Source organism: Calidris pugnax, unplaced genomic scaffold, assembly GCF_001431845.1.
Source record: "Calidris pugnax isolate Ruff unplaced genomic scaffold, ASM143184v1 scaffold335, whole genome shotgun sequence".
NCBI classification, from domain to species: domain Eukaryota; kingdom Metazoa; phylum Chordata; class Aves; order Charadriiformes; family Scolopacidae; genus Calidris; species Calidris pugnax.
In genome coordinates, this window is record NW_015091148.1 from 677,026 (window position 1) to 690,450 (window position 13,425).

At 50.5% G+C, this 13,425-nt stretch overlaps 2 protein-coding genes across 8 annotated transcripts in view; one reads left to right on the plus strand and one right to left on the minus strand.

The window, feature by feature from the left end:
* Positions 1-484: 484 nt before the first annotated feature.
* On the plus strand, positions 485-4,155 carry LOC106897983 (vacuolar-sorting protein SNF8). Its single transcript, XM_014959015.1, has 7 exons — positions 485-532; positions 1,058-1,196; positions 1,521-1,625; positions 2,344-2,416; positions 3,030-3,171; positions 3,326-3,400; positions 3,637-4,155. The coding sequence occupies exons 2-7, from the start codon at positions 1,058-1,060 to the stop codon at positions 3,772-3,774; spliced, it is 672 nt and encodes a 223-aa protein (XP_014814501.1). The 5' UTR covers positions 485-532; the 3' UTR covers positions 3,775-4,155.
* Positions 4,156-4,194: 39 nt separating this feature from the next.
* The window catches only part of UBE2Z (ubiquitin conjugating enzyme E2Z), a 10,878-nt gene continuing 1,647 nt past the window's right edge, over positions 4,195-13,425 (minus strand). Inside the window, exons 2-8 of one of the 7 annotated variants that reach the window (XR_001413856.1) lie at positions 13,047-13,234; positions 10,785-10,896; positions 10,061-10,173; positions 9,367-9,457; positions 6,317-6,697; positions 6,055-6,147; positions 4,195-5,968 (exon numbers count right to left, since the gene is read on the minus strand). Coding sequence is in view for 1 of the 7 variants with exons in the window: in XM_014959011.1 (XP_014814497.1) it covers positions 6,527-6,697; positions 9,367-9,457; positions 10,061-10,173; positions 10,785-10,896; positions 13,047-13,234 (675 nt within the window). In the remaining 6 variants the exon portion in view is untranslated. Of the gene's footprint in view, positions 6,698-9,366; positions 9,458-10,060; positions 10,174-10,784; positions 10,897-13,046; positions 13,235-13,425 lie in introns of all 7 variants that reach the window. The other 6 variants (XR_001413855.1, XR_001413854.1, XR_001413853.1 and 3 more) reach the window with 6 other exon arrangements.

Below are 13,425 nucleotides of genomic sequence, written 5' to 3' on the forward strand. Positions count from 1 at the left end.
CCAGGCCTGTGGGGGGGAATTCAGACCCACATGAGGGGGGCTCCAGGCCGCAGGGGCGTTGCCAGGCCCATGTCAGGGGGAAATCAGGACCCACCGGGCTCGTGGGGGGAGGTATCAGGCCCCTGTGAGGGGTGCCAGGACTCAGTGGCCCCGGGGGAGATTGCCAGGCCCCACGGGGGTTCCCACCTCACCTGTCTCTGGTAGGGAGCTGCCAGGGTCCACCAGTCCCGTGCCAGGGGGGTCAGACCCTTCAGCCCTGTGTCCGGGGTGCCAGGTGTGGGGCCATCCCCATCCTCACACCAGCCCTGCTCCAAGCCCAGGGTGCCTGGAGCTCCCTGGCAGCCTCCCTGCTTGCCCAGGGCACCAGGCTGTGGGTCCTCATGGTTCATCCATCTTCAAGGAGCATTTCCCCCGTCCAGTTTTGGGTTCTGGTCCATCCATCCTGCAGCGCTGTCTCCATCATCCCGTTTTCCTCCTGCAGGCGAAGTACAAGGAGCGAGGGACGGTCCTGGCCGAAGACCAGCTGGCTCAGGTGGGAGCAGCCCCCCTGGCAGAGGGAATAACCTTGGTTTGTGAGCCCAGCTGCAAACCTGGGCTTCATTTCCCCCTCTGCTTCAGTGTCTGGAGCATTACCCTTGAGCAGTGTGGATAATGACAGCACCCTTTAGGCTGCCTTTCCATCAGAGAGCTGTGATGTTTGCTACAGGTCTCTTCTCAGGACCTCAGCAAAGTCATTTTTCTGTAGAACTGTTTCTGCCCCGCGTACATCACCACTGCCCCCCCTTCTGAGGGTTGGAACAGCCCTTTGCCTTGTCTTATCCCCACTGTTTTAGTCTGTGTTCAGTGTTAAAAGTGTACATGTGGAGAATTCTGATTCAATTGAGTGATTTCATCTTGTTTCCTTCCTTTAAAACCACTGGGGCCATGGGCACTGGGTGGGCAGCACGTCAGTGTTTCCTGACTCTGCTCCCTCAGTGCCTGTGGGGGGCTGGTTAACAGAAAAACTGCATTAAATAAGCACTGAGACAGAAACGCTCCTCTGCAATTCTCTTTTCAGATGTCAAAGCAGCTGGACATGTTTAAGACCAACTTAGAAGAGTTTGCCAGCAAACACAAGCAAGAGATCCGGAAAAACCCCGAGTTCCGGGTCCAGTTCCAGGACATGTGTGCCACCATCGGGGTGGATCCTCTGGCATGTGAGGAACAGGCACCAGGGGTTAATGACCAAGGATTCCTCTCGCTGTTCTCATAACAGCTCCTAGTGAAGCTGCTGGAAGTTGTCCTTGAGGAAAGCTGATGGTGTTTTGATTTGTAGGGTTTGTGAATTGGCGTAATGTACCGTTGGGTCCTATTTATTTAAAAGGGTGGGGGAAAACAGGTGGAAAGAACCAAAATGGAGACTTTTCATTGACAGATCTGAGTCCTTGCAGTGAGGTTTGTGAGCAGCCTGATTGGCATCAGTAATTGTTAAGGGTGCTTTTGCCCATGGTCTAATCACTTTCCCCTTTCTCACTTCACAGCCGGTAAAGGATTCTGGTCAGAGATGCTGGGAGTTGGAGACTTTTACTATGAGCTGGGTGTGCAGATCATCGAAGTTTGCCTGGCTCTGAAACACAGGAATGGAGGTGAGGATCCCACCGTGTCGGGAACAGAGCAGGAGGACACCTTTTCCCTGTGGAACAGGAGTGGCATCACTCAGTGTAACGTTCTTTAGTAGATTTCACAAAATATCTGAGATGGCAGTTTTGTCTTCGTTGCCCCCAAAAAGCCTTGTTTGGTTTCTACAATGGTACAGCTGCCCCCCGCTGGCAGTCACCCAGCTTTATTGATTTCTACAGAAATCAACCAACTCTGCCCCGTTTGGGTAAGAAAACCATAATTCGCAGTTTTATGGGGAAGGAGCAGGAATCAGTGACGATCTTGAAGGAGCACGAAACTGCTCAGTTCCTGCTTTGAGCCCAGCAGTAGGATTGTCTCTGAAGGATCACAGCGATATCCAGAAGAGTTGGAATACCAGTGCTAAGTGCCTAATGAACAGACAGTTGATGTTCTTCACTCCAAAAGGGCAATCTGAGACCAGGAATGGGCTACAGCAAAGCCAGCTGAAACTCGAGTCCCGTACATTTGTGGGAGAAGGCAACAGCTGACTGTTGTGGGCCCAGAAGTAACTGGATGCTTATCTCACCCAGGGCGTGATGCTGGGAACAATGAACAGCCGCTGTGGAAGGGCCAGGGGGAGGGAGCCCGTGGCAGAGGCACAAAGGGCCCTTGAGGGCTCTGGCTGGAGGAATCCTGTTGCCCTGTTGCTGTAACGCTTTCCCGTCCCCTTCTGTTGACTCCTAGGTCTGATAACGCTGGAAGAACTTCATCAGCAAGTGCTGAAGGGAAGGGGGAAGTTTGCCCAGGATGTCAGCCAGTGAGTGTCGGCGCGTTACAGGGAAGGGGAATCGAGTAGCATTCGGGGAAGAAAAGGGGGTGACTGGTCTCAGCAGCATTTGAAGGTGCTGCTGTTAATTGGCCCCCCAAATTGGAGTTGCGATCCACAATTAATGACTTCAGCATTTCAGGAAGCAGCTCTGTGCTTTCTCTGGGAGCCCTAAGGCATAAAGGACTGTTGCCTTGAGCAATTAGTCCCCTGCAAATCCAGTTCTACTGCCACATTCTGCTGAAGCTGCTGTGATCTCCTGAGCTGAAGGAAGGGGCTGATACTTGTCAGAAGCAGATTTTGGGGCACAACTCACCAAGATCACTAATTGGGGCTGAATCTTAAAGTTTAGCACTTGCAGCTCAGGTGCTCCAAGCATGTCCCTAATGCAAGTCCACTTCTGAAGGGGGCACAGATAGGCAAACTAATTTTAAATTGATTTATTAACATTTTTTCCAGCTGTGGGTTTCCTGAAACTGCAGCAAGCTCTAAAGAGCTATTATTGCTATTATTATACATCAGGTCTCCCTCATTAAGGGAGCACAGTGTGCAGTCTGAGAGAGGCTCTACCCTTAAAGCCTTGTGCTGACCTCTTCCTTCCCAGGGATGATCTCCTCCGCGCAATCAAGAAACTGAAGGTCTTGGGGAATGGCTTTGGGATTATCCCCGTTGGTGGGACGTATCTGATCCAGTCTGTACCAGCAGAACTGAACATGGATCACACCGTCGTCCTGCAGCTGGCAGAGGTACGGAGCCAGGGGAGGTTAAAATACAACCACCTTGAAAGAAGCTTATTGCTTCTGTGACAGAGAACTGTGACTAGACCAGGCCAGAGTAAAACTGTCCCCGCTCCCTGAGCTATGGATAATAAAGCACATGGGTTTTTTCCTCTCATTTCAGAAAAAGGGCTACGTAACAGTCAGCGAGATCAGATCCAGCCTGAAGTGGGAGACGGAACGCGCCAAGCAGGTGCTGGTACGTATGAAGGTCCCTGGTGCAGACTGGAGTCAAGTGACACCATTAAAACCTGCATCTTGTTAGGTCCTACATCAACGTGGCTGGGTATTTCTCTTAGTAAAATTCGAATTCTGATATCCTGAGTTCTTCACCCTCCCTTACCCTAGAGTGAATGTGGGGTCAGGCCTCTGCTGGGAACAGCTTCTCAGGAATTTAGTGACATCTCACTCACAGTTTCTGCTCTCTCTGCACAGGAACACTTGCTGAAGGAAGGAATGGCCTGGCTGGATACGCAGGCGGCAGGAGAACCTCAGTACTGGCTGCCTGCTCTCTTTACAGAGCTCTACTCTCAGGAAATCACTCCAGAGGAAGCCAAGGAGGCGATACCTTGACTGCTACGTGTTCTGTGCCTGTACATAATTCTTCTTGTGGGGTTATTTGCATATCACCTGAAACACAGCGACAGTGGACTTGAAATAAAACTTTTCTAAAAAGCGTCTAGCTTGAGAAGTTTAACAGGACTAATTCCTACTTGCTTACCTCTGAATTTTCTCTGTTGTGGGTGGAAATGCCACTTACTGTTACAGACAACTAATAATGACCGTGTCACGGCAAGAGGGAAATTATCTGAGCTGCTACTGCAACTGCCAATGTGACTCCAACTAAAGGATCTGGGAGCAGCAGTGACTCTGAGGAACGTTCTGTGACCAAGGCGTTGTTCCACTAAGGAGCACCACAGTCTAGATTCTGCCAAAACAAACTTTATTGCACAAAAAAAAAAAAAAAAAAAAAAAGAAAAAAAAAGAAAATCTTATGTACAATAGTATATAAACAAGGTATCTTAGAGTGACTCTTGTGCATATATTTTCAACTCAATTAGGTCTAAAAATCTGTTGCTAAAACATCTCTGTCTAGAGCAGTCATTTGAGGATTGTCACTTTGAAATGGAAACATTCAGAAATGGTAGGACAGACGACATTAGAGCTATAAAACTAATACTTCTCTTTTACAGCCACATGCGAGTTATGTGAATAGTGTCCACAATAAGGCATTTTCTCGTTTCCTTGTATGGGTGGATGGTAACGCCACATGCACCACAAACAGATTTCAGACCCAGCTCTGCCTGGGGAAGGCAGGGGAGTCACAGCTCTACCCACGACGCTACTGAATGGTGAAAAACAACGTGACATTTACAATGGGATTGAAGAGGTGGTAAAATATCAGGCAGCTGGGGACTCGTGGGGAGACCCCCCCACCTCCCCCAGAGCTGCTTCCGAGGTGAACACCGCTTTATTTACTCTCCTCTGGTGTGTGTTGAGTGAGTCCTATGTAAGTTCAGCTTTCCCTCGAGGGGGAGACAGGGTTTAAGTCGAAATCAAGCCAATGACAGACCCAGGGGTGTTTACTTGCTAAAGGGGGAGGAAAAAAAAAGGTTCCCCGAGTTGTTCAACGGCACCTTAACAATTCCAAAATGTTTCCACCTTTCGGGTTTTCGGCGCTGCCGGAGCAGCAGTGTGCAGGCCTCTGAGTTCTGCAAGAGTCGATCGAAATCAGAGAGTGACAATAATTGAGTGAGGTGTGGGGCATTGCCTTTCTGTGCAGCACGTGGCAGGGGCCTTCCAGGCCCCCTCTTTCTGCCCTTTTTTTTCCTTTAGACTGTGTTGGAAGTTCTCCCACCACCACGAGGAGTCTGAAACGGGGCCGAGCTGGTGGGAAGGTGTTTAAGGAAACCGGGAGAGGGCCCAGGACAATGTGCAACTTTGTGCTCAGCTTTCTATCAAAGCTCCCATAAAAGGAATAATACAACAAAAAAAAAAAAGTAGATTAAGCTCTTTATCAACAAAATGTTACACTGCTCCAATCAACCATCCCCAGGCTCATAACACCTGGAGAAACCGTGTGTTTCGCCTCCACCCAAGTTACACCGACTGCACTTTGATGTAATGGCACTCGCAGGCGTCTCGCCGAGGGGCTCTGCTCACAGTAAAAAAAAAAAGAAAAGCTGCTGCTTTAAAACGTTCAAAAGCACCGAAGTGTTAAACTCGACGACACTGGGCTAAGTTTGGCAAAGGAATCTGTCGGCAACAAGGCGTCCACCTCCGAGGAGCTCCACCCCAAACAGCAGCTTCCTCCGCTGGAACGGCCCCTTATCCCAGCGCTCGGATCTGCCGGTGGAGGCAGGAGGAGGAGGAAGGGAGGAAAATAAAATACTGTACTGACTAGGGAGGTGGAAAGTAAAGAATACTTCAGTTAAGGAAAAAAAAACAGCTCCCTTCAGAGCAGCCAGAATAAAGTATTTCTAGGATGCTAAATTCAAATCAATACCTTAAAGAAATAGTACACAAACTCGACTTATAAGTGCTCTCCCCATCTCTGACCCATGTTCTTCTCACCCCCCCTTCCCCAGATCACCAAGACGAACACACCTGCACTTGATTCCTGGATTCTTGCTGTTTCCACTTCTCATCTGCCCCTTTGCGCCTGGAGTCTCAGTGGACGAAGTCACCCAGGGCTTGAGTAAAGCTTTCAGAAAGGAGCCCAGATTCCACCACTGCTCTTTTATCTTTGGTCTGTCTAGAACAGTGTCTAGAAGAAAGACATCAGGTAGGTGGGCTCCACAGAGCAGAGAGGCTCCATCTCTCTCCCAACCCGCACCAAAAAAAAGGTTTCACCTGGGCACGGGGTGCGTGGGCCCCGTCATACCCTGGGCTCATCAAAGTGCTCCCACAGCTCCACGTTCAGCACGGCCCCGGGGAAGGGGCTCACTGTCTAGGAACAGAAAAGCTGTCAAGAGGATTCGCAGTCTAGATCTCATTCTTTAATCAAATGGAGGAAAAAAAAAAAATAAAGGAAAAAAAAAAAAACCAACCAGTGTAGGTGTTTCCAAAAAATAACCTGATGCCACATGCTCCAGCTTTCTAGCATAGTAAGTACCTTTTTAAGAGTAGCCTGTCACAAGCTTGGCTTTGTCTAGCATGAAGTCTTCTCGTTCAGCGTTATCCACCAGAGCAGTAAAAGGAGACAGAAGACATCCCCCAGTCCTCTCCGCTCTGGCATCGGTTGGGTTGTGGAGTCTGTCGGGGGTCTCTAGAGTGTGAAGACAGGACATCCCCACGGCTCGGCCCCTCCACCGGCAGCGCAGCTCTAAGCTTTAGAGCAACCTTGAGTGTCTGTCTCTGTCTCGGAGGAGCTGCTCTCAGAGTCTATTTCTGTATTCTCCTGCTGGTGTTTCTCTTGCACCTTCTGCCGAATTCCTTGCAAACGCACTAATAGGGACTGATAGTCAAAGTGGCCTCGTTTTTCACCAAAAGGATCCTGGAAGGAAACCATAGATAAAGCTATTCATATAGAGCATTACCCTTCTGGGAAGAGGCAGAAAGGAAAAAAAGTTGTGTAGGATTTGGGCAACAAATGGTCAAAGACTTGGGAGTTGGTCGTGGTTTAACCCCAGGCAGCAACCGAGCCCCACGCAGCCGCTCACTCACTCCCCCCAGCAGGATGCAGAGAGTTGGAAAAGAAAGAAAACTCGTGGGTTGAGATAAAGGCAGTTTAAGAAGTGAAGTAAGAGCAAAGTAAAACAAGGAATTCATTCCCTGCTTCCCATCAGCAGGCGGGTGTTCAGCCACCCCCAGGGCAGCAAGACTCCATCACGCCCAATGGGTACTTGGGAAGAAAAATGCCACAACTTCGAACATCCCCCCCTTCCTTCTTCTTCCCCCAGTTTTATCTGCTGAGCATGATGTTATACGGTACTGAACAGCCCTTGCCCAGTTGGGGTCAGCTGTCCTGGCTGTGTCCACTCCCAGCTTCTTGTGCACCCCCAGCCTAGTCTCTGGTGGGGTGGGATGAGGAGCAGAAAAGGCCTTGACTCTGTGAAAGCGCTGCTCAGCAGTGACTGAAATACCCCACTGTTATCAACACGTGTCCAGCACACAGCCCTACATTAGCTACAGTGAAGAAAATTAACTCTACCCCAGCCAAAAGCAGCACCAGGTTACTGCTGAGCATGATGTTACACGGTACCGAACAGCCCTTGCCCAGTTGGGGTCAGCTGTCCTGGCTGTGTCCACTCCCAGCTTCTTGTGCACCCCCAGCCTAGTCTCTGGTGGGGTGGGATGAGGAGCAGAAAAGGCCTTGACTCTGTGAAAGCGCTGCTCAGCAGTGACTGAAATACCCCACTGTTATCAACACGTGTCCAGCACACAGCCCTACATTAGCTACAGTGAAGAAAATTAACTCTACCCCAGCCAAAAGCAGCACCAGGTTAAATCCCATCTTAAGATGGAGGGGCCTCTGAACTTTCCATTGTCATGGCAGAGGGTGAAGACTTCCTTTTTGGAGTCTCTTTCGGGAATCCTTACAAACCCCAAGCAAACTTCAAAACCAGATGAAAGGCCAAGCAGACACAGGTTGGATTTTTACAGCTTTGAGGAAGTAAAAACTATTTCCAAGATTTGGTCTCAGGCCCAAGGAGGCAGGGAAAACACGACCAATGAAAGCCCCTCAGTGCTACAGACCCTTCCCAAAGGAAAGCATCGTTATTCTCATTTTCAATCCAGGCCCCCAGCTGAGACGTAGCCAAGAGGCAGAAAGTCTCTGGAGATTATTTAACATTTGCTGCTTTTATCCCCGTCCCAGGTCAAAGACATGTTGTCAGAGCTATAGATGGTGGAGTTTACCCTGTCCCATCTGATGGAAATCTTTGGTACAAGCCAACACGTGGCCCCAGAGTTAAGAAGGCAACACATCTGGCAAGCACTCAACTGATACTGAGCCTGGAGTGACTTCATTTTAAATACAGGGTAGTGCAGGTGACAACAGCATCTCCCCAGCACCTTGTGCTCGTGTTTGCTGGGCTACTGTTCCCAAGTGAGCGGAAAAACAGACCACGGCAGTCACTGCCCCTGAGAACTGAGAACTGAGCACAAAACAGTGATCTTCACAAACCCTGGAGAAGGCAACTGAGCCCTGGCTCCAGCAGTCACTGCCCCTGAGAACTGAGCACAACACAGTGATCTTCACACACCCTGGAGAAGGCAACTGAGCCCTGGCTCCTCGAAGAAGAAATAAGAGGGGGGAACAACACCTGACAACCCTCTAATATTAGTCATCAAACTTCACTGCACAGGCTTCAGTCCTCTCCACAGCTATAAGTCAGGCACTGACCTTCCTTACAGGAATTTCTCACTCCAAACATCAACCCTCCTCCTTTGGGAGCACTTTCAGTTTATGAATTACACAGCAAGTGACGGCACTGACAGGAAAAAAAGGGCTCAGAGGCATTAAATCAACCACCTCCATCTTTTCTTAGCAGTGGAAATTCTCAATGAGTCAGACAAGAGGTGGCTGATGAGGGAGGAAGACACAACTGTTCATATGCAAATAGCTTGGCAATCTATTCTTTAAAGTCTGCTTTCCTGCAGAAACAAGCTCCTGTATTCAACCTGTCTAGATGTGTCTGCCACTCTGTCACCGTGCCCCCACCTCTCCCTCCCCCGGTAACTTTTGACTCAGCCACTTTCAATCTTATCTGAGAGAACAAGGAGTGTCAGAGCAAAGTTCCTGTCTGCTGTATGAGCAAAGGGACCTCAAGAGAAAGTGAAACTCCACCGGTGTCCCAACAGGAAGGTGCTGCTATAGAATCCAGTTGCCACCAGCATTAGATAACCTGCCTGCGCCCTCCAAAACAGACTGTACTGGTTCCAGGGCTGAAAGTTCAACCTGCTCCCTCTGAGAACACCTCAGGTCCAGCACTCAAAAATCCAACAGCCTTGAAAACACTGTGTGTGTACTCTGAACTCGGGGAAGGTAGTGTTTTACCCACAGGAATGTCTCTGTTTCATGATTCAAAGTTGGAATATACAGCTCATGAGAAAGATCCAGACCCACCCCATGTACCTGTAGGTGCTGCACATTGTTGGTTGTCACTAACAACACCCCCCTAAGGCAGTGCGTTATCTACAAGAAAATTGTCTGCCACCCACCTGCATTGTCTGTCCTTGGAGGTAAAGTCTCTCTTTACACACCCCTTCATAGAAGTCGTAGTATTCCATGAAGGATTTCTCCATCACGCCCCTGAACGTAAAGAGTCAACACGAAACACCAATGTTATAACATTGTCCCACCACCCCGGGTCACCCCATCCCACTGAGCTCCAGCTCCTGTGTCAGGGTGGACCCCACACAGGGTGTCCCAGGCAATTAACAGGGCACAGCGAGGCAGGACACAGCGAGAGATTCAGCTGGAGAGATTCTGCACGTGTTTCCACAACAGCTGTGCTCCCCTCCCTCCGAGATGTGTTTTCCCCCCCATAAGACAAGGCACATTTATTCTCACACCCAAGTCAGAGGATGCACAACAGCTGTGCTCCCCTCCCTCTGAGACGTGTTTTTCCCCCCCATAAGACAAGGCACATTTATTCTCACACCCAAGTCAGAGGATGCAGCCATCGGTCGATGCATAATAATGCAGAGGCTGCTTATTAACACAGCCTTTGCTGCTGCACAGATCAACCATCCACTTGGGGGAAACAAAACGACTCTTTGCTGGACCAGGGAGAGTTAAAGACTTGTTCTTCCCTGAAGCAACTCCCAGGAATAGCGGCCAGAGAAGTTTATCCTGCTTCCCCACACCCACTTTCTTATGCTCCCTCCCTCCCTCCATGCCTCTTTTCCGTACCGTAAGGGCTCAGGACAGGGACACTTTCCTTCCAGCATGTCACACACTGCTACCCGGATGGTCTCGTGCCGAATGCACTCGTTATAGTTCTTGCTGTCCCCAGGGTGCCTCTCCTGGAAATAAAATTTGGGCCAGTGAGTCCACACGACTGCAATGATGGCTCATCTTCTCTCCCTCCTGGGCCCGATGAATTTCACTGGTGCACGAACCCACTACAGCTTTGTCTGTGCCACGTATACTGAGCTAACTTATACTGCAAACGAAAAGCCGGCAAGATTTTACATGTCTCCAGAGCCTCGGACTCACGCAGCTGTAGAGCCAGGTCAACTAATAAAGTTAGCACAGGAACCTGCCTCTCTCCAAGATGCTGGAGACCCTGAAAACCTGAGCAGTTTGGTTCCTGCGTGACAATGTGTCCCGAGGAAGCCATTTCAGGAGTCGCGTAGCAGCGACACGAAGAGCCATCCCATCTCCCCAGCAACTTCTCCAATGCCTCTTGTTCTTCTGTTACCCTACACATACGTGAGGAGCAGCCTCTGGTTCAGAGCTGGCTCTAAACTCCCCCTCACGCTCCGACTGGAGGCAGAGGGAGCTGCAAAACAGCCAAGCGACATCACCTACTTCTGTCGCCGCTTCCAGGGTGGGATTTGCCACCAGGAGAAAGGTGTGGAGGGAAAAGACAAAAGAGCTGCAGAAGCAGAGACCATCCACCTCCAACTCTCACCTGCTCGAAGCCGGGTTCGTTGTGATAGGGGTTCTCAGTCATCAGGGACTGGATGGAGATGAGGACTGAGGAGATACTCTGCGCTGGGCTCCACGCCGGCCCGGTCCAGGTGCTGAGGCAGTAAAACAGAAAAACATCAATTAACGACACGGGACTGGCCCAGTGAGCACCATCCCTCCAACTCCCAAAGATCAGAAAGTTTGGGAAACCACATCTACACCTTAAAGAAATGCGACAGGAAAAGAAACAGCCGCTACAGACACTGAAAGCCCTGGGCACCGAGAAAGTCTTCAGGGTCCAAGTAGTTTATTCCCTCAACCAAACGAGTACTTCAGTGTAAGCAAGGCAAGAGAGGCTGGTAAACTTCACTTCACTGCTACCACACACAGGGCATCACACATGGTGTGTGATGGAAAAGGAAAAGTAACATTTCCAAGCATTTTATGGGGCACTTCACAGCTACGGCCACCATCTCGCACAGAGCCTGCAGCAACACGAGCTCCCAGCACCACCAGAAGTCAAAACCAGAACCAAAATCTGATTTTCAAGACTGAAACTAAACCATCACTTGTGCAATCAGACACTCAGCACAAGCCTTGCCATCAAAAGCACCGACGGATGCTCTGCTGTAGGAAAAAGGTGCCTGTTCCATACACAGAGTGTAGCAAAAACCTTTGCACAGAACAGCACAAGCAGAAGCAGCCGTTCTGCTGCTCGCCCTTAATATCCTCGTTCCACATACAGACCTGTCTCCCTGTGAGCTCAACCAGGGTGTGCTGACCCACATATGCTCTTCCTAAATCCTTTCACTTGCAGCTCCCTCCGTGCTTCCCATTTCTGCTCAGGCCGAGGCTCTTTGTTCGCTCTTCAATAATTTAGTCTCTGCCAGGGCTACAATTGCAGGAGCAACGAGGCAGCTTGTGTGGGAGCTGCTGGGCACCACGGACCCCTGAGCCACGGCCGTGCCCTGCACACCCCAGTGCCCTGCGGCTGGCATCCAGCCCACTGGATGAGGAAGACTCCTTATGCCAAGGAAGGTGTTTCCCAGCACAACCCACCTCTCACATAAGAGGTTTCACTCAAATATGAGAAAAAACTTCTTCACAGTGAGGGTGGCAGAGCCCTGGAAGAGGCTGCCCAGGGAGGGTGTGGAGTCCCCTTCTCTGGAGATCTTCAAGCCCCGCCTGGATGCTCCTGAGTAACACGCTCTAGCTCTAGGTAACCCTGCTTCAGCAGGGGAGTTGGACTAGATTATCTTTATGGTCCCTTCCAACTCTAAAAATTCAGTGAAATTCAGTGAAATTCACCCAGCCCCGAGGCTGGTATCTATCAGCTGATGGGTATCAGCTACTTGGACCAGCTTTGGTGTGAGCGGCACACACACGGCACCGCTGGAACCAGCCCAGCAGCCTTACAACCACAGCTCAGACTCCTGCCAGTTGCTCAAATCCCTCCAGCAACTCAAGCCACCACTGTCCCTTCCTCACCTGGCTGCCATCCCCCTGCAGCAGGAGGAACCCCACACTGACACCCCAGCTGCACCACTCCAGAGTTTCCACAAAAAGCCTTTTTTTACCGGCAACCAAAACCTTCGTAGCGAGGGTTGGGAACATCCCACCACGGCGAGGCTTCCTCTGGCAGAACCATTCAACCCACCGGGACTTTCACACGTTTAAAAATCAAATAGGTGAATAATAAGCAGCGTTTTTGCAGCGGAGCCTGTTGGGACAGGCAGGACTGGAGCAGCGCTCCTGAACCGTCCCCCCCGCACCGCCATACTCTGTGTAGGTGGAAGCCCAGAGCAAGTCGAATGGCTCTCAAGGAAGTTCTTAGCGGCTTTTAATTTTATTTATTTATTTTTAAACCCACACAGGGAGAGGAAATTAAAACCACAAAACCCTACATTCAAACAACCTTCAGGATCAGGCTGCAAAGCGCAAAAGCGGAAGAAAGTGCCTGGGGCCGAGGCTTCGCAGGGGGAAGCAGGAAAAAAGCATCAGCATCCTCTGAACGTGGAGCTTCCCCTGCTCCCCTCTCAGGTGCGGTTAAAAACGAGTTAGACTGTTATTTCAGTAGAGGAATTTGTGCTGCTTTATGGCTCTGACTCCGCACACGACTTCACAGAAGCAGAAAGGTGCACCCGAGCACAGGTCTGGGGTGAGAACGGGGCACAACGCGCCGAGAAGGAGGCGTGAGGAGGGAAGGCAGCAGCCTGCAGCCGCCTCCTGACCTCCCATCAAAAGAGCCAAAGTCTCCTCTTACCCTAGAATACTCAGGCAGACTTTCCCATTGCGGTAGAAGTTGGGGTTAAACCTCACTGTGTTATTTCCCGTTGTCATCAGTTTGACCCGCGGCGGGTGGATGGGATAATCTGGAGGACAGCGAAACAGGAACAAGAAGAAACCCCCTTCATAAGGCGTGTCAAATGGGCCTGTGATCAATGCATGAATCTGGAAAACAAAAGCCCGTCTTGCGCACCACTTCGAGATCCTGCAGCACCGACAAACCCTCAACAAAGCCAAACCAAGGCCAGAAAACCTCCACCCCGGCAGCAGAGCCTTCCCCACGCCATGTGCTGGCCACACTAAGCCCCCCCTCCTCCTTCCCCCCTGCAGGGAGGGTGGCGGAGGGGAGAGGAGTG

What these genes read in the sequence shown, in the direction of transcription:
- LOC106897983 (XM_014959015.1), top strand. Translation starts at nt 1,058, where the DNA reads ATGTCAAAGCAGCTGGACATGTTTAAGACCAACTTAGAAGAGTTTGCC. An exon ending in TCTGAAACACAGGAATGGAG is followed by an intron (nt 1,626 to 2,343) that starts GTGAGGATCCCA and finishes GTTGACTCCTAG; the next exon opens with GTCTGATAACGCTGGAAGAA. An exon ending in TTTGCCCAGGATGTCAGCCA is followed by an intron (nt 2,417 to 3,029) that starts GTGAGTGTCGGC and finishes CTTCCTTCCCAG; the next exon opens with GGATGATCTCCTCCGCGCAA.